At 44.0% G+C, this 21,443-nt stretch overlaps 1 protein-coding gene and 1 long non-coding RNA gene across 3 annotated transcripts in view; one reads left to right on the top strand and one right to left on the bottom strand.

Moving 5' to 3' along the window:
• Positions 1 to 18,370, bottom strand: part of LOC133383580 (uncharacterized) — a 41,863-nt gene extending 23,493 nt beyond the window's left edge. The window contains exons 1-2 of the long non-coding RNA XR_009762340.1: positions 17,294 to 18,370; positions 15,081 to 15,151 (exon numbers count right to left, since the gene is read on the bottom strand). This is a non-coding gene — a long non-coding RNA (uncharacterized LOC133383580). The remainder of the gene's footprint in view (positions 1 to 15,080; positions 15,152 to 17,293) is intronic.
• LVRN (laeverin) overlaps positions 17,666 to 21,443 on the top strand; it is a 60,284-nt gene continuing 56,506 nt past the window's right edge. The window contains exon 1 of one of the 2 annotated variants that reach the window (XR_009762339.1): positions 17,666 to 18,590. Coding sequence is in view for 1 of the 2 variants with exons in the window: in XM_061624514.1 (XP_061480498.1) it covers positions 17,950 to 18,590 (641 nt within the window). In the remaining variant the exon portion in view is untranslated. The remainder of the gene's footprint in view (positions 18,591 to 21,443) is intronic. The other variant, XM_061624514.1, reaches the window with a different exon arrangement.

Below are 21,443 nucleotides of genomic sequence, written 5' to 3' on the forward strand. Positions count from 1 at the left end.
GCACATTAACATATCCAGTATGTACGGACACATTCCTTTACCAGGTGGATGGTTTTGGACATGTGGAGAAACCACTTTTAATTATGTTCCCGCTAATATTTCTGATACCATCTGTTGCCTGAGTCGACTGGTTCCCATTTTCCTTCATAAAAGGGAGTTGCTAGCCCAACGTAGGAAAAGAGAAGCTGTTGCCATGCCGGCTGATTGTAATGACAAGGTGGAATTGCTTAATAAAGCAGAAAGTGTATCACTAGCCATCTCCCTTGTTGGACTTCCTGCATTGGCAGTAAGTAACAGCAATCAATTACATAAATTAGCCTGTAATTATGTTAAGATGATAAATGCCACCTCTCGAGCCATTGCTTTGTTAAATGAAGAGCAGGGTATATTAAGACAAGCTATCTTGGATAATCGTGCAGCTATAGATTACCTGCTATTACAACATCAGTTGGGGTGCGAAACTATAAAGAATATGTGCTGTTTTAATTTAACTGACAACAGTTTTGAAATCAGAACACAGGTAAAAAACTTGAAGGATCTAGCTAATAACATTTTGCAGGACGCCCCTACAACTTGGTGGCAGTGGCTTTGGAGTTGGCTGCCCACTGGATGGCTAAGTCAGATTCTTAGATATGCTATTCTTTTACTCATTTTAAGTATAGGCTTATGCTGTTTTTTACAATACCTTTTCCAGACGTGTACACCTGTTGCTCCGCGACCATTACGTAGTAATTACTTTTTGCTAAAAAATAAAAAAGGGGGAGATGTGGGGTGGACTGAATGAACAGCATACGTTGGCAAACCACGCTGCTGTTCTCAGTACACTATCTCTCAAGACATTGCGATCTGACCAGTGGAAAAACAGGATGTGGTTAACTTTATGGCTGTAAACGATACTGACATCTGTAGTGGTTAAATAACTGCCTGCATATTGCCACGTAGATAATGCTGTTGTACTATGTATGTACGTGATGTTATACAATAGTTAAAGGTCATAGGCTGTTTATGGAGAGAAAATAATCCACGCCTCCAAGCGGAGGTAAAATAAAAGCGGAGACGAGAATTACGAGGGGGGCTCCGAAATTGAACTCTGGTCTCACCGTGTCTCACTGTGTCGTGATATCTACAGCACATATATTTGATCCAAATGCAAATTAAAAAAAAACCTTGTCCATGCAGGTGGGCCACAGATCCATGGAAGAGACTAGACTTGTTTGTAAGACAATAGATGTGAAATGTTAAAATGCAGAAGAACCATACTACTCTTTAAATGAAATAAAAAATTTAACATGCTTAAGCAAAGCAAATGGAGATATACATAAGACCTTCACAATGATTAGGCAACAGTCAGTGCTATCCAGTTTGCAGTCACTCTCAAGCATTATAATGACTAAGGCTGGATGTTCTGCCAGAAATGGGCCCTGGAACAAAGACTACAGATTTCTGGCAAGTTTTGTTTGCAGTTGATATGCAGCCATATTTTGTGGTGGGGCACAAACTATTTTGATTATGATTCTATAAGCCTGTTGCCTCCAGGAAACTTTTCTGAAACTTTATATAAAAAATATGCTTTTTAAATTGTTCATAAATGATCTAGAGTTAGAGGTGAGCAGTGAGGTGGTCAACTTTGCTGATGACACCAAATTATTCAGAGTGGTAAAAAAAGAGAGATTGAGAGGAGCTCCAAAAGGATCTCTCGCAACTGAGTGAATGAGCATTAAAATGGCAAATGTGGCTCAATGTAAGAAAGTGATGAACATTGGGGCAAAAAGTCCTGACTTTACATAAACTGTAATGGGGTATGAACTGGTGGTCGCTGACCAGGAAAGAGATCTTGGGGCCACAGTGGCTAGCTTGATGAAAATGTCAACCCAGTGCAGCAGCTGCGAAGTAGGTAAATTCTGTTTTGAGGGATCATTAGGAAAGGAATAAAAACTAAACTGCTAATACCATAGTACCCTTATACAAATCTATGGTATGACTACATTTTAACGCTGTGTACAGTTCTTGTTGCTGAACTTCAGAAACAATATTGTACAGCTGGAAATGGTGCAGAAAAGGACCACAAAATTATCAAGGGATATGAGCAACTTTACTATGAGAAACAGATACACTGTTTGGGGCTGATGCCTACGTCAAAACAGTGCTGCTGATGTAAAAGAGAGGGAGGTATTGAGCTCTGAGGTTTTCAGAAATACAAAAAAAATAAAAAATAAAAATCTAATAACAATATTCTAAGGGGAGTCCCAAAACATTCCAAAAAGGACTGAGCATACTCAGTGGCTGGGAAATGCAGACTGACTGTTGGAGGGAGAAATGTAAAATCGAGTGGAAGGAGGAATACGACGACGTATTCTAGAGGAGGACATGACTGATTGATGGGAACACTAAACAGGAGTTCTCCCCCTTGTCACATTTTGTTGCACTTGTCCCACTTGCTGCTTTATATTGCTGTAATATGAACTCTGACTGAATGCTACTAGGGTATGCTGGAAAATATTTGTGGTCTCTTGGGAGGTGACCCACATTGCTATAGCTTTCCTGCCTAAGCCTGGAGATGGGAGGGATTTTGAGGATCAATTGGGCAGCATGTATTATTATTATTTTTTAAAGTAGAGTTCATCTCCAACCTCTGTGCACATTATATACAATTAAATCCCTCTGCTACATCAGGAGTATATTATATACTCCTGATTATATACATTATATACATTGTGCCCTCTGGATGGGTGTGGACTACAACTCTCATCATGGGAGTTTCACCTCCCACTCTTTTATCTTGTGCAAACTGAGACACGCCTCATGTCCATTGGAAACTATTTTGCAGAATAGTCAGTGCTAATATTCCACAATTGTTTTTGGAGCTTTGTTTAGTGTTGCAAAGTGTTGCTGTACTTCACATATTCACAGAAAAAGAAGCAAAAGAAAATGATTTACTATAGGAAACTTCACTAAAATTGCAAGTAAATCAAACACATTTAAAGTGACTATCTGAACTCTGTCAACTGTCTTAATATTGTTGCTTCCTCCCTTCTAAAACAAGATCAGCACAGCACATGTCTTGTTTCTGTTATCTGGGCTGATTGCTGGTGTTGCCACCACTCCCCATATGCTCAGAGGCACGTTACCAAATTCTTCCAAGCTACACAGGAAGTGGATTGGACTGTGAAAGACCAACCCAAATTGTGTTTGCATCTATACAGATTTGTAGGGCAGTACAATATCTCAGAGAGGTCAGGTCTCATGCTCTCCTGCTGCATTCACTATAGCTCCCAATTTCCCTGCTTTTTAAAATTTGATAGACGTATCTGTTGGCTGTAGGTATGTTCTTAAACCGCAAGGTTTTTTGCCCATTAGTGAATTTCTCTGCTTTTTAATCTGGGAGGTAAGAAATGGGATCCTGTGCAAGTTTACTGAGAATGGATCGATAATTTGCATGCTTATTCAGTGGGATTTACTCCCCTGCAATTATGCTTAGGATAGGTGAAAGTGACCACAAGGAATGGGCAGAGGAGAAGGAGGAATGGCAGAGGGGAGGAGATGCAGAAGGAGGAGGGCAGGTTTGATCATTTGCATGCTTATTGAGTTCAGTGGAATTTACTCCCGTGCAGTCATGCTTAGGATAGCTAAAACTGACTATGGGGAGGGAGGAGGAGGAGAGAAAGAGAGGAGGACTGGAGTGGGCATGGGAGGAGGAAGAAAGAAGAGGGGAGGGGAGGAAGAAGGGAGGAGGAAGGGAGGGGAGAAGGAAAGGTAGGTCTGATAATTTGTATGCTTATTGAGTTCAATGGGATTTACTGCTGTGCAATCATGCTTAAGATAGGTAAAACTGACCATGGAGGAGGGGAGAGGGGAGGGGATTGGAAGGGGATGAGGAAGGAGGGGCAAAGGAAAGGGCAAAAGGGAGGTGATGGGAGGAAGGAGGGGAGGGCAGGTTTGATCATTTGCATGCTTATTGAGTTCAGTGGTATTTACTCCCATGCAATCATGCTTAAGATAGGTAAAACTGACCATGAGGGAGGAGGAGGAAGAAGGGAGGATTCGAAGTGGATAGGGGGGAGGAGGAGGGTAGGGTAAGTTTGATCATTTGCATGCTTTTTGAGTTCAGTGGGATTTACTCCTGTGGAATCATGGTTAGGATAGGTGAAATTGACCTGGGGGAGGGGCAGGGAGGGGAAGAGGAGGGCAGAAAGGGAATGGAGAAGGGAGAGATTGGGTGGGTGGGCACTGGGCAGAGGGGAAGCCCCTTTCCTTTCCAAAAGGAAATAATTGTGAACAGTATCATTCTTTTTCCGCATTTCCCCCACCTTTTTATTCTACAGCAGGCACATTAGTCTCCCACCCAAATTTAAACCAAAGCTCACTGGCCACATCCACACCAGACCTTTATTCTACTTTAGACAGTCCTGGCTTCCCCCAAAGAATCCTGGGAAGTGTAGTTATTGAAGGGTACTGAGAGTTGCTAGGAGAGGCCCTGTTCCCCTCACGGAGCTTCAGTCAGAGCAACTGACTGTTAAACCACTCTGCCTACTGGAGCTGTCAGGGGAATAGGAGTCTCCTTTCGGCATCTCACAAATGACACTTCCCAGGATTCTCTGGGGGAAGCCAGGACTGTCTCACATGAAATCAAAGTCTGGCCTGGGTGTGGCTCCCTGATTTGGCAAGCCCAGCAGCTGTGAGTCTGGCTTTTAGAACACTGACAATTGGTTCTTACTGAGCATGCCCGGGCTTATCATTGAGTTTAAAGTGAAATTTCTTTAATTAATTAAAAATCAGCTAGACATTTTTTTATCTTTTAAACTGCAGAAGATGAAGGTCGGAGTATGGGGCAAGGTCAGTAGTAGGATTACAGATACTCTGTGAACATGGCTGATTTTTAATGAATTTCAACAGATTATGAGAACTCTGACAAAGTACAAAAGTGCTCTGGTTTCCCCCCCTCTTTTTACACTTTGAACTCTCGATTCTCTCTGTTTTGTGTATTTTCATGAAAATTTAGAGGGTTGTTAAGTAAGCATTTCTGAGTTCAGGACTATAAGTTTTGTAAGGTTTTGTTTTAAAATGAGCTTATGGGAAGCATCAGAATGGCATGGGGGTATTTTCAATTTAACATTGAGGAATGTGAAAAATCCACACTGGCTATAGTATACAGCCACTCTCGTGGCTGTATAATTTCTGCAGTGTACTATGATGTGCTGCAACTGGTGCCCTTTCTATAAGAAGCAGAGTAGGGTGTTTGAATGAACTAAACCAGTATAAAATAATGTAAACTAGTATTTAACAAAATGAATTGTATTGTTATGACGGAGGGATAAAAACTTCTCTTTATCTACTCTCTCTATGCCATGCATAATTTTATACACTTCTGTCATGTCACCTCTTACGTTTTCTCTAAACTAAAAAGACTCAAATGCTGCAACCTTTCCCCTTGTTCATTTCAGTTGCCCTTTTTTGAATCTTTTCCAACTTTACATTATTCTTTTTGAGGTGAGGCAACCAGAACTGTAGCAGTATTCCAAATGTGGCTACACTATAAATTTGTACAACAGCATTATGATACTAGCGGTTTTATTTTCAATAGCTTTTCTAATGATTCCTAGCATAGAATTTGCCTTTTTCACAGCTGTCGCACACAGGGTTGACATCTTCACCGAGCTGTCTACTACAACCCTAAGGTCTCGTTCCTAGTCAGTCACTGCTAATTCAGACCCCATAGCCTATATGTGAAACTTGTTCGGTATTATAAAAAATGCACACAGAAATAGGAACTAATTTGGTTGGTCCTATTTCTCAGCAGAGTTGTAAAAATACAAGCAGCAGAATGAGAATATAAACCAGCCCCACCTTTCTCTATATAAATAACAACAGACACAATCCTTTAGGTAAAAGAAAAGAATGTTTACTTATGACTTCATATGTTAGGAACATAGGCTCTAGCTTAGAAGAAAAAAAATAGGAGTCTCAGTCCATCTTAGTCTTTAGTATGGATGCTCTCAGAGACAGCATCACGCCATGCGGCCTCTCTCAATGGTGGATAGATCAGCAATGGAGGATATTCAAAAATCCCCCAGGACAAAGGAGAAGGAAGTCAGGTAACTAAACCCCACCCATTTGGAAGTTACATCATGGTAAACAGGTACAAGGGATATTTCCCAAACATCCCTTAAAGTGACCATGCAATATTTGCCTATTCCAACAAAACTAAGGGTTTTTTTGCCCCAACATGTACCACTTTATACTTGCTCACATTAAATTACATTTGCCAATTTACTGCCTGTTCACTTAGTTGGGAAGGTCCTTTTGGAGCTCTTCACAATCTCTTTTTGTTTTAATGATCCTGAACAATTTAGTAACATCAGCAAACATAACTACCTCACTGCTTACCCCTAACTCTATATCATTTATAAACACGTTAAAAAGCACAGGTCCCAATACCGATCCTTGGGGGACTCCACTTTCTACAGCCCTCCAATGCGAGAACTGTCCATTTATTCCTACTCTCTATTTCTTGCTGCTTGACCAGTTCCTGATCCACAAGAGGACCTTTCCTCTTATTCCATGACTGCAAAGCTTACTCAGGAGTCTTTGTTGAGGCACTGTGACAAAAGCTTTTTGAAAGTCCAAGTACTCATTGTCAACCAGATCACCTGTATCTATATGCTTGCTGACACTCTCGGACACTCTGGATCTGTGGTATACACTCCAGTTTTCTAAAATTGTGTTTTTAAACATCTCCCAGGCATTTTGGAGTGATTTGACCCTTTTTACTCTGTCTTTCAACTTTCAACTTTCTTTTTACCAATCGCCTCATTTTTGCGAAGTTTCCTCTTTTGCAGTGAAATGTGACCATGTTGAGATTTTCCTGGCAACTGGCCATTTACATGTTGTTGTTGTTATGTGCCGTCAAGTTGATTTTGACTTATGGTGACCCTATGAATCAGTGACCTCCAACAGTATCTGTTATAAACCACCCTGTTCAGATCTTGTAAATTCAGGTCTGTGGCTTCCTTTATGGAATCAATCAACCTCTTGTTTGGTCTTCCTCTTTTTCTACTCCCTTCTGTTTTTCCCAGCATTATGGTCTTTTCTAGTGAATCATGTCTTCTCATTATGTGTCCAAAGTATGATAACTTCAGTTTCATCATTTTAGCTTCTAGTTATAGTTCTGGTTTGATTTGTTCTAACACCCAATTATTTGTTTTTTTCGCAGTCCACGGTGTTCTCTTCCAACACCATATTTCAAATGAGTTCATTTTTCTCTTATCCACCTTTTTCACTGTCTGACTTTCACATCCATACATAGAGACCAGGAATGCCATGGTCTGAATGATCCTGAATTTAGTGTTCAGTGATACATCTTTGCATTTGAGGACCTTTTCTAGTTCTCTCATAGCTGCCGTTCCCAGTCCTAGCCTTCTAATTTCTTGACTATTGTCTCCATTTTGGTTAACAACTGTACCAAGGTATTGATAATCTTTGACAAGTACAATGTCCTCGTTGTCAACTTTAAAGTTACATAAATCTTCTGTTGTCATTACTTTAGTCTTCTTGACGTTCAGCTGCAGTCCTGCTTTTGTGCTTTCCTCTTTAACTTTCATCAGCATTTGTTTCAAATCATTACTGGTTTCTGCTAATAGTATGGTATCGTCTGTATATCTTAAATTATTGATATTTCTCCCTCCAGTTTTCACACCTCCTTCATCTTGGTCCAATCCCGCTTTCCGTATGATATGTTCTGCATATAGATTAAACAACTAGGGTGATAAAATACAACCCTGTCTCACACCCTTTCCGACTGGGAACAAATCAGTTTCTCCATATTCTGCCCTTACAGTAGCCTCTTGTCCAGAGTATAGGTTGCGCATCAGGACAATCAGATGCTGTGACACCCCCATTTCTTTTAAAGCATTCCATAGTTTTTCATGATCTACACAATCAAAGGCTTTGTTGTAATCTATAAAACACAGGGTGATTTTCTTCTGAAATTCCTTGGTCTGTTAAATTATCCAACGTATGCTTGCGATATGATCTCTGGTACCTCTTCCTCTTCTAAATCCAGCTTGGACATCTGGCATTTCTCGCTTCATATATGTTAAGAGCCTTTGTTGTAGAATCGTGAGCATTACTTTACTTGCATGGGATATTAAGGCAATAGTTCGACAATTACTGCATTCTGGAATCTCCTTTCTTTGGAATTGGGTTGTATATTGAACGCTTCCAGTCTGTGGGCCATTGTTTTATTTTCTATATTTGTTGACAATTTTTTGTCAAAATTTGGACAGATTCAGTCTCAGTAGCTTGTAGCAACTCTATTAGTATGGCATCTGTTCCTTGTGATTTGTTTCTTCCAAGTATTTAAGAGCAGCTTTCACCTCACATTATAAAATTTCTGGTTCTTCATCATACAGTTCCTCTGTGAATGAATCTGTCATCCTTGCATCTCTTTTATAGAGTTCTTCAGTGTATTGCTTCATCTTTCTTTTATTTTATCTTGGTCAGTCAGCGTGTTCCCCTTTTGATTATTCAACATCCTTACTCTGGGTTTAAATTTCTTCCCAGACTTCTGTGTATAATCTCTCCAATTTCTTTCCTTCTGCGTTTGCCGTTGGAGCATAGACTTGGATGATGGTGATGTTAACAAGTTTCCTGTTAAATCTCATTGATATCACTCACTCACACCTTGCGTTATAGCTCCTAACTGCTTTTGCTACATCACTTCTCACTATTAAAGCAACCCTGTTTCTTCTTGAGTTCTCATTTCCTGCATAAAATATTTTGTAGTTGTCTGATTGAAAGTGTTCCATTCCTGTCCATTTTAATTCACTCATGCCAAGTATTGTAATGTTGATGCATTCCATTTCTTGCTTGACAATTTCTAACTTTCCCTGGTTCATGCTTCTCACATTCCATGTTTGTATTGTGCACATTGTACAACTCCAGACTCTCCTATTGCATCTGTGCACATCAGCCTCTGGGCTTCCATTTGGCTTTGACCCAGTGGCATCATTAGTCACAACGCTACTCGTACTTGTCTACTGTGCTTCCCCAGAAGCTCGTTGAGTGCCATCTGACCTGGGGGTCTCATCTTCCAGCACTATCTCATGTTGCATTTTGGATACTCTGTTCATAGGGTTTTTGTGGTAAGAGGTATTCAGAGGTGGTTTACCATTGCCTTCCTTTGAGTCTGGATGCATGTTTAATTAAACATGTATGTTTAATAGCTCTATAGTCATTTCTCCCAATTGGTGCAACAACTCTCTCACCAGGTCCTGGGCACCACTTAAGATTAACTCCAGAGTCGCCACCCCTCTAGTTGGTTCCATGATCAGCTGCTCTAAGGCACAGTCATGTAGAGTATCTTGGAATTTTACATCTTTGTCATGACTGGAACACATACGTAGCCAGTCTATGTCAGGGTAGTTCAACTCACCTATTACTATACATTTCCTTGTTTGGAGGCTTTCTCAGTTTCATTTTTCATCTCAACTTCTTCCCATGCATTTTGATCAAGGGGACAATAGAACATAAATTACTCTTGGGGCCTGGTATCACCACCCACAACAATTCTGTTGAGCAGTCTCCCTCTTTGGGAGTTTCTAGCTTGGTGGATTCAGTGCCCTCTTTCACATATAGAGTGACATCACCTCTAATATGTTCTTTCCTGTCCTTCCGACCTAGTTGAGTTGATATCCAGGGATAACTGTGTCCCACTTGTTTTCTCCATTGCACCAGGTTTCTGTTATGCTCACTGTATCAATGCTGTCCTCTAAGACATAGGGCTCATCCAGACGACTGTAAAATGTGTGACATGATTGCTTTGTGTTTTCATTATTTTTTGGTCGTCCATATGATGCTGCGTGCTTTTGCACATTTTCGTGTGGTTAAATCCGCTCCTGCAATACCGCAAATCATGCGATTTGCTTTTTTAAACCGGGAATAATCTGCTGTACCTTCAGGTGCTCAGATGCAATACCATGGACTTTACAGCTGTAGGCGTTTGATGGGCGGTTCTTGGGCAGTTCCCCATATCCCTTCCCTCATTCTCAGCCAATCACGTATTTCCACTGTTGCGCATGTGCGTGAATGTCCAGGGAAAGCCTGGGAAAAAGGAACCTATCAGAGCAATGGTGTGGTGTTGCCCCCCCCCTGCAACTTCTACTGCGCAGATGCAAAAAAGCGCATTTGCGCAGAAGCAGCAACAGCAGTTAATTTTTAGCCAGCCTGCAAACTGGGCAGCCACTCAGGGTGAGATCTGCAATTGTGGTTGTTTGGAAACTTTTTCAAGGGAGAAAATATTTATCTTTGCCTAACCTCCACCTCCCACCCCTCACCCCCCTCATCAAATGCCCTTCTTGAATGTATTGGTCTTTGCTTCCAGGCATCCAGAGTTAAGGGAGAGGGGGGGAGAAGAGAAATAGAGGCTTTCCTCTTGGATTACAGACACTCAGGCATCCTTAGTCAATTTCGCTTTCCTGCCTGCAAGGCTACTCTCTTTGAGTCTTGTCAATTTCAACCACAGCCTGCAGATTCTCTGCAGCCCAGCTGAGCTGAAAAGCATACAGTCACTTTTGTGAAATATCGCAAATACAAGCAAAAACCACACAGGAATTATTGGCATATAAGTGGTTTGCTAGAGCGCCTCAGCCACCCGCAACCAGAGACTGGTGGTATACCTTCCTAGACATGACACATCGTTACTTGCTGTTCTGGAGAAATAAGTGGAATTGCAATCATGTGTATCTCCAGAAATGTTAATATGCGTAAAGGTAGAAAAGCATACAGTCGGTTTTGCTAAATATCGCAAATACAAACAAACAAAAATACAGGAATTATAGGCATATAGCAGAGCTGGGAAAAGTTACTTTTTTGAACTACAACTCCCATCAGCCCCAGCCAGCATGGCCACTGGATTGAGCTGATGGGAGTTGTAGTTCAAAAAAGTAACTTTTCCAAGCTCTGCATATAAGTGGTTTGCATGTTTCTTTTATCAGAGGGAACACCGCAAAGCCTGTGCTGGTCGCTTCAGCGCAGATTGACACAGCAGCATGTGGGGCTGTTTGCCCGCATTCCCTGTCCGAGCCAAGAGCGGCCACCCAGGGGGGGCTGTTTGCTTCCCTCAGGGGCAGCATTCCTGCCACTGAGCTGCATAACGGTCCAGGGCTGAACTCTGCAGTGAATGAGCCCAAGGGTTACGGGGGGATTCACCTGGCGATTAGAAGTGCTGATCCCTTGCACTGCCCACAATCCCCCTGGATGGTCAGGGGTACCTGGAGACACCCCTCCGGCCGGCGTCGCTCCAGAGTGGTGAGCGACAAGGAACTCCATTACAGCCACTACTACCAAACCATCAGGAAATTCAAACTTTTGCGCTTGTACATTCAAGCGCATGCGCCCTGTTGTACTTTGTTGCAAAGGGGGAGAGGAGCATACATCATATTTTTGTGGACCAATTGGCTGATAGGGGGGAGTGTTATGGGTGGAGCTGGGAAAAAGCAAGAAGAAGTACGGGTCCTCTCGCTGCGTGTGGGGGCGCAAAAAAAGTGGGGTTTTTTATTGGGAAAGAGTGAACAAACAGGCAAAGTGAGGACTGTCAGATGAGGAACCGGATATGGAAAATGTGGATTATCCCGCTCCGTTTGGATGAGCCCATAGTTGTAGAAGTGTCATAAGAGCAACTTCTACTTGCTTCTCTTTGCATACCTAAAGGGAGATAGAGAGAGGGTCCTCCAGATGGCTAGGCTGCCCATTTATTTATTTATTTATTGTATTTGTATACCGCCCCATAGCCGAAGCTCTCTGGGAGGTTTACAGTAACTAAAAACATTAAAAACAAATATACAAATTTAAAACAAATCTTTTAAAAACAATTTAAAACACAATTTAATTTTTAAAAAACAATTTAAAAACACATGCGAAAATGCCTGGGAGAAGAGGAAAGTCTTGACCTGGCACCGAAAAGATAACAGTGATGGCGCCAGACGCACCTCGTCAAAGACATCATTCCATAATTTGGGGGCCACCACTGAGAAGGCCCTCTCCCTTGTTGCCACCCTCCAAGCTTCCCTTGGAGTAGGCACCCAGAGGAGGGCCTTAGATGTTGAGCATAGCGTACGGATGGGTTCGTATTGGGAGAGCCTTTCCATCAGGTATTGTGGTCCCAAGCCGTGTAAGGCTTTATAGGTTAAAACCAGCACCTTGAATCGAGCTCGGAAACATACAGGCAGCCAATGCAAGCGGGCCAGAATAGGTTTTGTAAGTTCGGACCGTCTGCTCCCTTCTACCAATCTGGCCGCTGCATTTTACACAAGCTGCAGTTTCCAAACCGTCTTCAAAGGCAGCCCCATGTAGAGTGCATTGCAGTAATCTAACTTGGAGGTTACCAGAGCATGGACAACTGAAGCCAGGTTATCCCTGTCCAGATAGGGGCGCAGCTGGGCCACCAACCGAAGTTGGTAGAAGGCACTCTGTGCCACCGAGACTACCTGAGCCTCAAGTGACAGAGATGGTTCTAGGAGAACCCCCAAGCTACGAACCTGCTCCTTCAGGGGGAGTGCAACCCCATCCAGGACAGGTTGGACATCCACCATCTGGTCAGAAGAACCACCTGCTAGCAGCATCTCAGTCTTGTCTGGACTGAGCCTCAGTTTATTAGCCCTCATCCAGTCCATTGTCACAGCCAGGCACCGGTTCAGCACATTGACAGCCTCACCTGAAGAAGATGAAAAGGAGAAATAGAGCTGCGTGTCATCAGCATACTGATGGCAACGCACTCCAAAGCTCCGGATGACCGAACCCAACAGTTTCATGTAGATGTTGAACAGCATGGGGGACAGAACTGACCCCTGTGGAACCCCATACTGGAGAATCCAGGGTGCCGAGCAATGTTCCCCAAACATCACCTTCTGGAGCTGACCTGCCAAGTAGGAGTGGAACCACCGCCATGCAGTCCCTCCTATTCCCAACTCAGCCAGTTTTCCCAGAAGGATACCATGGTCAATGGTATCGAAAGCCGCTGAGAGATCAAGGAGAATCAACAGAGTCACACTCCCCCATCTCTCTCCTGACAAAGGCCATCATACAGGGCAACCAAGGCTGTTTCTGTGCCAAAACTAGGCCTGAAACCCAACTGAAATGGATCCAGATAATCGGTCTCATCCAAGAGTGTCTGGAGCTGGCCCGCAACCACTCGTTCAAGGACCTTGCCCAGGAATGGAACATTTGCTACCGGCCATAGTTATTAAGATTTTCTGGGTCCAGGGAGGGTCTCTTCAGGAGTGGTCTCACTACCGCCTCTTTCAGGCAGCCAGGGACCACCCCCTCTTGCAGAGAGGCATTAATCACCTCCCTGGCCCAGCCGGCTGTTCCATCCCTGCTAGCTTTTATTAGCCAAGAAGGGGAAGGATCCAGCACAGAAGTGGTTGCACGAACCTGTCCAAGCACCTTGTCAACATCCTCAAGCTGTACCAACTGAAACTCATCCAAGAAATCAGGACAAGGCTGTGCTCTGGATACCTTGCTTGATTCACCTGCTATAACACTGGAGTCTAAGTCCTGGCGGATGCTAAAGATTTTATCTGGGAAGTGCCTAGCAAATTCATTACAGCGGGCCTTACCTCTGTTCCTCTACCTGCCTTTTTTCCATTGTAAATGGATACTCTCAAGGAGCTCACCGCACTTCTAGCCTCGCCTTCCTGCTTCTTCTTGGACCAGCCAAGGGAGAGCATACATCTTGGCTTTGTCTCTCTCCTTTAGCATGGGGGCAGTGACCAAGCATGGCCATTGCGCCTCCCATTTAGTTAGTTAGGTAGAACCATAGCCTTTCCTTCCAAGTATGGATTTCTAATAATAAAGTGGTATTTTCTTATTCTAAAACAAGCCTAAAGTCTCGGTGATTCAAAACAAGGTAAAAGCTTGCTTTCTCTCAGGTAAACCACTGTTACGAGTGCTTGGGCTAACCCCCACTTTGGTTCATTTGGAGTCAAAGAGGTGGCAAGGCCTGGAGTATTCTGGACTACATTTTCCACCTCATACCCCGTTTTCTGAGTTGTTCTGCCTTCCTACTGTGAAATGAGAACAAGACACAAGGACCATCTTTTAGCACTTTTGGAGGAAAGTGAAGACCCTGAATTAAATGTTATCTCATGTTTTGGCAGATTTCCCTCATGCCCAGCAGAACAATCCCATTGTTTAAAGAAAGCACTAGAAAGTAGTCTTAGTTTTCCTGAGTGTCACCAAGAAATACACACACAACATGAGATCACCTCATACCCAGCCCCTCCCTTTCATGTTGATTTGTAAGAGGGAAAGTGTATTTAACAGGGGGGTTGAGACCCAGCATGTCGATCTGAGTTCCAACATGTGTAACTACACTCTCAAGGAGCACAGTGTAGGACTACAGGCTACAGAATGGGAAGGGAGTCGGTTTCTTGGTGCAAACCTTGAGGCAAAGAGATTCCTTCCTGCTTTTTGGTCAGAGCTCCTTCACATCACTTCAGCTGTATTCCACTGCTCACTCCTGGGCCTAGGATAGGTAATCTCTACTACCTGTCATTCCTTATAGCAATAGGGATCTTTTATTTCTTTTAAAATTATGAATGGGTTAGTATATTAATGATTAATGCTACCACGTACCCAGTAATTTTGTAATGCTATTCTTTTCTGTTCTCTCAATAAAAGAAAGTTTTGCTTTAGTCTGGTTTGGACCTGCATTTCTTGGGTCATATACATATTGTTTAGGCACATTTCAGGGCAAAGCGCAGGGCAAAAGATCCCCCTCCTTTCAAGGTGGTGTGTTTAATGGGACCCATGGGTGGCAGATTCACACTCTCGGGTTCCTCTGCACAAAAATGCTGAGCAATCTATACTAAGCTAAACTCTGCTAATTTACCAATACTCTAACACAAAGCATTCCAGTTCTCCCATCTTGGCTCACAGGCTTCTTGCATTAGCGTATAAACACAAAAAGTAGGGATGGGGAAGAAATTTGTTTTAGTTTGCATTTAAAGCAAATTTATCAAATTCACACTTTCCAAAACAATATGAGAACTGAAACACAGCCATCCTTCAAAATGTGCATTTACCTGAATTGTGCGATGTTGTTCTCCAACCAAGCAATGTTTACAAAAATGCATATATTGGGAGAAAGCGTGCACTGAAAGAGAAATGCAACAGAAATGTGGAGAACCGAATTTAAGATGAGAAAAATGAGAAACTGAAACGAAATTGTCAGATCATTCCATCCCTAGTATACAGGCATACCCCACTTAACGTCGCTTCACTTAACGTCGCCTCGCTATAACGTACATGCTCCATATGCCTGTATTTCTCCAGAAACGCAGCGCAGCAGCAGAGGCCTTAGTGCAGGGCTTTGAGGCTCCACATGAAGGAGAGGTAAAAAAAAAGTTTTAAAAGGTAGTGCTTCACTTTAAGGACATTTTCACTTTACATACTCGCTCTGGTCCCATTGAGTACGTTAATGCGAGGTATGCCTGTACAGTGTTTCTTTTCAAATGTCTTTGGCACTTTTGGTTTGGCCTGTGATACTTTTGCTTCTCTGGATTGCTATCCTGTGCCTCTGCACTCACAAGGTCTAGTTCTAGGCCTACTCCATTTAAATCTTCATCATTTGTTTTGTCTTTATCCCAGAGTGGGGGTGGAAAGATTTATTCTGAACTGGACCCTCCTCAGTTCCTGTTGGCTTTCCCCCCGCCATCAGTTTAAAAACTGCTCTGCCACCTTTTTTATTTAAGTGCCAGGTTCCATCCCAGTTCAAGAGGAGCCCATTCCTTTTATATTGGCCTGGCTTGTCCCAAAATGCTCCCCAGTACTTAACAAATCTAAGCCTACATTATTGTCTGAGACTACAAATATGTGCTTGTCTAGCTGGGCCTGCGAGTAGAATCAGTAGCATTTCAGAAAAAGCTACCTTGGAAGTTCTGGCTTTCAGCATCCTACCAAGAAATGTAAATTTTTGCTTCTAGGATCTCACAAGTGCATTTCCCCATGTTATTGGGGCCAACGTGCACCATGACCACTGACTCCTTCCCAGTACTACTTACCAAGCTATCTAGATGATGGGTGACATCTGTAACCTTTGCTCCAGGCAGGCAAATCATCCTATGGTCTGCACACTCATCACACACCCCACTAGCTATGTTCCTAATGTGCACCCTAATCCTAATCACCCATTACCAGGATCCCTTCATCCCCTGGAAAAGTGTCCTTGGCATGAGAGGATATCTGCTTGTCCTGCAATGAATGGCTTCCTTCTAAGGGATCATTTCCCTCTTCCTCAGAGTGACACACTCCTTCCCTGAGGCCCTCATTCTCCACAATAGCAGGAGAGCTATTGTGGGGCACAACTATAATGTCCCTGAAGGCTTCATCCACAAACCTCTCTGTCTCTCTCAGCTTCTTGAGGTCAGCCACCTTAGCCTCAAGGAAACAGACTTGTTCCTGGAGATCGAGAAGCTCATTGCACTGAGGGTATGCCCATTACTTCTGTCCAACAGGTGGATAGTCATACACATTACATACAGTATAGAACACTGGAATGCCCCCATGCTCCTTCTGGCTTTCTACTTGCCTAATTGTTTTTGTAGTTCATTGAGTTAAGTTATTGAAAGCTAAGGGTTTAGCTCAAGGAACAGACGGGCAGAGTGGGGTGAGCTAGCCTCCTCACTTTGCTGCTGAATTCACTCTGCTGCTTACCTTGCCTTGATGCTTTGTCAACCTGGGGCCAAAAAGCTTCATCTGTTGTGAACTTCTTCTAGCTTCTGGAGCAGCAAAGCTTGCCCATGTGTGGGGCCATTTTTTATTTTTGAGTATTTCTGATACACCAGACTTGCACAAAACGGGGTAAAAAAAAACCCCAAACCATGTGACCGGTTGCACCAGCAACCCATTGAAGAGCGTCTCCATTCCCAGTAGGGGATGTGGTGATAGACAGAACCCAGCAAAATATCACCACACATTAAAAAACCCACCCACAGTATGTCAGTATGTCTGCTTTTGGGTAACATGTGATTTTATGTTGTCTTTTCCTTTACCTGCAGATCAGGAAAATCGGAACTGGGGGGGGGAGTGCAGGTTGCCATTTTGATATTTTATTTATTTATTTATTTGATTTATATCCTTCCTCCCAATAGGAAATATCATGTGGATTTTTAAAAAAGGAAATGTGCACATGAAATGCATCGAATCCACTTGATCACACAATCCAAGGTAGGAGCCCCCCAACACGTGTTGTTTAGGAATGCAATTAAAGAGAAAGAGAAGAGAATTATATTCCTACCTTGACAGGACTGGAGCATCTAAATTAAATGTTAAGGGAGTTTCCTTTCCTTCCTTCCCTGTCCCGTTTCTCAGCTACTAGCGAGTGCCTTCTGAAGTGACTCGCCTCCTTTCCAAAAAGGAGCAAAGGGGAACCTTTTCACAAGGCAGCTACCGGTGGCTCGTGTAAAACGCCACCTTCCCCCCTCCGGCTACTGAGCTACAACAGGGACCTTTGGAGGATGCAAAGCAACCCCAGGTACTCCTCAGCCTTCCAGGGAAATAGGAGCAGATTTAGTCCTGTCAGCGGCCGGGGCGGCTGTCGCACAGCGCTGAAGCGTGGAGATGATGATCCCAAGAAGGAGGGGGAAAGGGGCGGGGTGGAAGGATGGGATCTTGGATGCCGAAGGCGCGGCCAGGCGGGGTCCATTCAGACCACCTCAGCCAACCATTTGTTTGGCTTGTGGGTCTCTTCTAGTCCGGCCGCTCCCATTTCCACCCACCGTGAGGCAACGAAGAGGCATTGACCCTCGCTCCTCTGGGGTGCACCTCACCCCCAGGCCTCACACGCCCGACCTCGGGCCCCTGTGCTTATTTCTTTCTCGGTCGCTCAGTCTTCTCCGCCCGGCTGTTTGTTTTGTCTTTGGTTTTGCGCACGGGAAAGAGACGGGCGCCATAATGCGCGCCAAGTTGCGCTCAGGCTTTTACTTGGGCAAAAAGTCCGTCGTGCTGCTGGCGCTGCTGGCGGCCGCCCTGCTCTTGGCGTTGCTGGTGCTGGGGATTCTCTACGGGAGCTGCGCGCAGAAACTGAAGGACGAGCGGCTGCGGAAGGGCGCCGAAGCAAGCCCCCCGACGCCCTCTGCCAACACCAGCGCCGGGCCGTCAGCGCTGCCCCCCGGACCGTGGGACGACTGGCGCCTTCCGGCGAACTTGCTGCCTTTGCACTACTCGCTGCTGCTGTGGCCCCACCTGGCGCCCGGCCTGCCCGAGCCCCGCACGTACTCGGGGCAGGTGAATATCACGGTACGCTGCCGCCAGGAGACGGCCACGGTGCTTCTCCACGGCGTCGGCTTGGCATATCAGAGCGCCGCCGTCTGGGGAGCCGTCGAGGAGCCGCGAAGCACCAACGGCAGCCGCAGCATCCCCGTGGCCGAGCTGTGGCAAGTCCCGCAGAACGAGTACGTGGTCCTGGAGCTGCGCGAAAACCTGAGCGCGGGCGCCCTCTATGAACTGCAGTTCTCTTTCCAGGGAAGGATCTACCCGGAGCCGGATTTCCAGGGGCTCTTCCTCAACACCTATAAGGACGAAGGAGAGAGCAGGTAGTGTGCTGTGCCTGGCTGCCCTCCGCGGAACTAAGGCGGGAGATTTACGGAGGGGGGGTTAACATTCTCGCTGAGCGCTTAGCAGAACCTCACCCCGGGTCTTCAGGGTCAATATGGAGCAATGGGATGCCTATTTTTATTTGGCTGTGTGTATTCCTTCTTTCTTCCAAAGAGCTCAGCGTAGGTGGAATCTGTAAGGATTTTCTATCCAGACAGTGGTGATTCTTGATCCAGTGTGCACAATATGCTCACTCCTGCAGTTTTAAAGGGAGGGGAGAGATTTAAATCAATGCACATGTCTATAACTGGCACAACCGTTTGTAACTGAAACAATCTTCAAAACTTTTTACAAAAACAACACTTCCCATGTTCTATTTTCAGAATCCTGAATTGCTTCCTATACAATATTCTGGCATTTTAGCCTTTTCAGTGTTGTGGTGTTGCCTGTAGGATGTGATGACAGGCTGCCTGTTCTGCATAGCTCAGGCTGTACTATTCAAGACTTTTTAGATGAAACGTTGCTGCAAACTTCCAATGTCAGATCACAGCTCCTGACTCAATAAATACATTCTTGAAGGTTCCCCACCACTCATTCCACTCCACCCCCCCTTATTTTTCCACAGGTTAACTGTCACATTCTTTTCTCCCAACATTCCTGTCTCCTTGGTAACAGTTGCCGAGAGCTCTGCACTCTTTCCTGACCCCTCATTTCCTTTACCCCTTCCAGTGCATCTGGCAGATTTGTTTATTTAATGGGACCTGTGTCAGTGGGCCAGTGCAGGGGTGTAATTGCCGTTCTTGTGCTGTGAGATGCTTTGGGCACATTGATGAGGATTAGGATTATTTTTTATATTTCATACATGCCCTTCACCAGAAGGTCCCACAGCTGGTTACATCATATAAAAGCAAATGCAATTAAAACAATAACCACAACCCCTAACACCCCCAAAACAATGATTACATAAATTACAGATAGGAAACCAAAATCAATTCTTCAATTTTCAGAGGCCCAGATAAAGAGGTGCGTCTTCAGCAACTGGTGGAAGCGGTAAAGAGATGGTGCCAGATACACCTATAGAGATGGAGTTCTATATTCTTGGGGCCATCACAAAGAAGGCTCTCTCACATCCATGATCCTGAAACATCTGAGAGTGGTGGAACCATCAAGGGGACTTTCTTTATTCCTGGACTGATCTAAAGGGAAGGAGGCACTTTTTCTGATATCTGGCGCACAAGCCATTTATGGCTTTAAACCCTAACATGAGCACCTTTATTTGGGCTCAGAAGCTAAACTTGTATAGGTGCTTTAGTACAGCAGTTCTCACCAACAACCTGGCAACTAACTTCTGCGCCAGTTGCTCTCAAACTGTTTTCGAAATTAGAATCACAAAGGGTGCGTTGCAATGGTCTAATGTGGTGGTTACCAGAGCATAGAGTACAGTGGCCAAGCTACTTCTCTCTAAAAAGGCCCAAAGTTGGTGAACCAGCCAGAGCCTGAAATAGGCATCTGTAGCCACAGATCCAGTGGCAATGTTGGATTGGAGAATACCCCAAGCTCTGTATCTGCTCCTTCCAAGGGTGTGTAACCCTATCCAGAGCATGCCATCTCCCCACCCCTTAGACCTAAGTACTCAGAACACATAGCCATCTTATCTGGGTTTAGTTTCAGTTTCTTGGCTCACATGCATCACTGCCTCCAGGCACTGATCTAGCACCTAGATCTCTGCTTTCCTCATTCAGATGACAGAGTGACACCTCGCTCCAAATCTCCTGATGGCATCTGTCGGCTTCATATAGATGTTAAGTAGTATGGAAGGGCAAGATAGATCCCTGTGGAAACCACAGGATAATTCTCATGGCTCCAAGTCATAGCCCCCTATTGTTATTATTGGAAGTGACCCTAGAGATAGGAGCCAAATCCATTGCAAAATGGCGCTCTTGACTCCTACTTCACAAAGTTGCTCCAGGAGGATATCATGGTCAATGGTATCAAAATCTGCAGAGATAGAAGATGTGGGAAAATGGCATATAGGAACATAGGAATCTACCTTATACTAAGTCAGCCCACTGGTCACCTAGCTCAGTATTATGTACATTGCCTGGCAGTGGCTCTCCAGGATTCCAGACATGGTTTTCTTCCAGTCCTACCTGGAGATGACAGAGATTGAATCTGGAACCTGCTGCATGGAAAGTAGATGCTTTACCACCGAGCTATGGCCCAGGAAATTGAAGTGGTAGTGGTAGTGGTGATATTGATGATAATTTTATTTAAATTGAGCATTTGTGTATTTTTATTTAAATACAGGTTGTGGTCTTCACAGTAAAAGCTGTAGAACAAGACACCAAAATGTATTTTAGAAAGAGCCTGCTCTCATGTTCAGTTCACCCTTTGCACTTCTCCTATTGAGAAATGGAAGATTGGCTTTCAGCTGACCATGGCCCTTGAACCAGGCCATGGGTCTCAGCACATGGTCCACTATCTACCCATGACTCTGGCCCTGGAGTCATCACTTTCTAATCTTTAAGATTATAAGAGGCCCAGGGGCTGAATGTTGCTACTGCCTTCTCACTGTAGTGTAATTGCCCCCTTCTCATTGTGTGTCATTGTGATTTTTTGGACAGCTGAAAACCCCTAAATATGTATACAAATATTTTATTTAATATCAGAATCAATATGTTTTTAAATCTTTAAAATTAGGAAAAAATATTATTTTGGATTTACTTGCAATGTGTAGCACTCCTTCAGTCCTTCTGCTTATGGGATCCTTTTTTCAAGTTTCATCAGCTAATATGAACATCAGATACAAAGTTAAAGATGTTTACACATAATAGTTAACTATATTCAGGTTA

This window comes from Rhineura floridana, chromosome 1 (genome assembly GCF_030035675.1).
Source record: "Rhineura floridana isolate rRhiFlo1 chromosome 1, rRhiFlo1.hap2, whole genome shotgun sequence".
NCBI classification, from domain to species: Eukaryota; Metazoa; Chordata; class Lepidosauria; order Squamata; family Rhineuridae; genus Rhineura; species Rhineura floridana.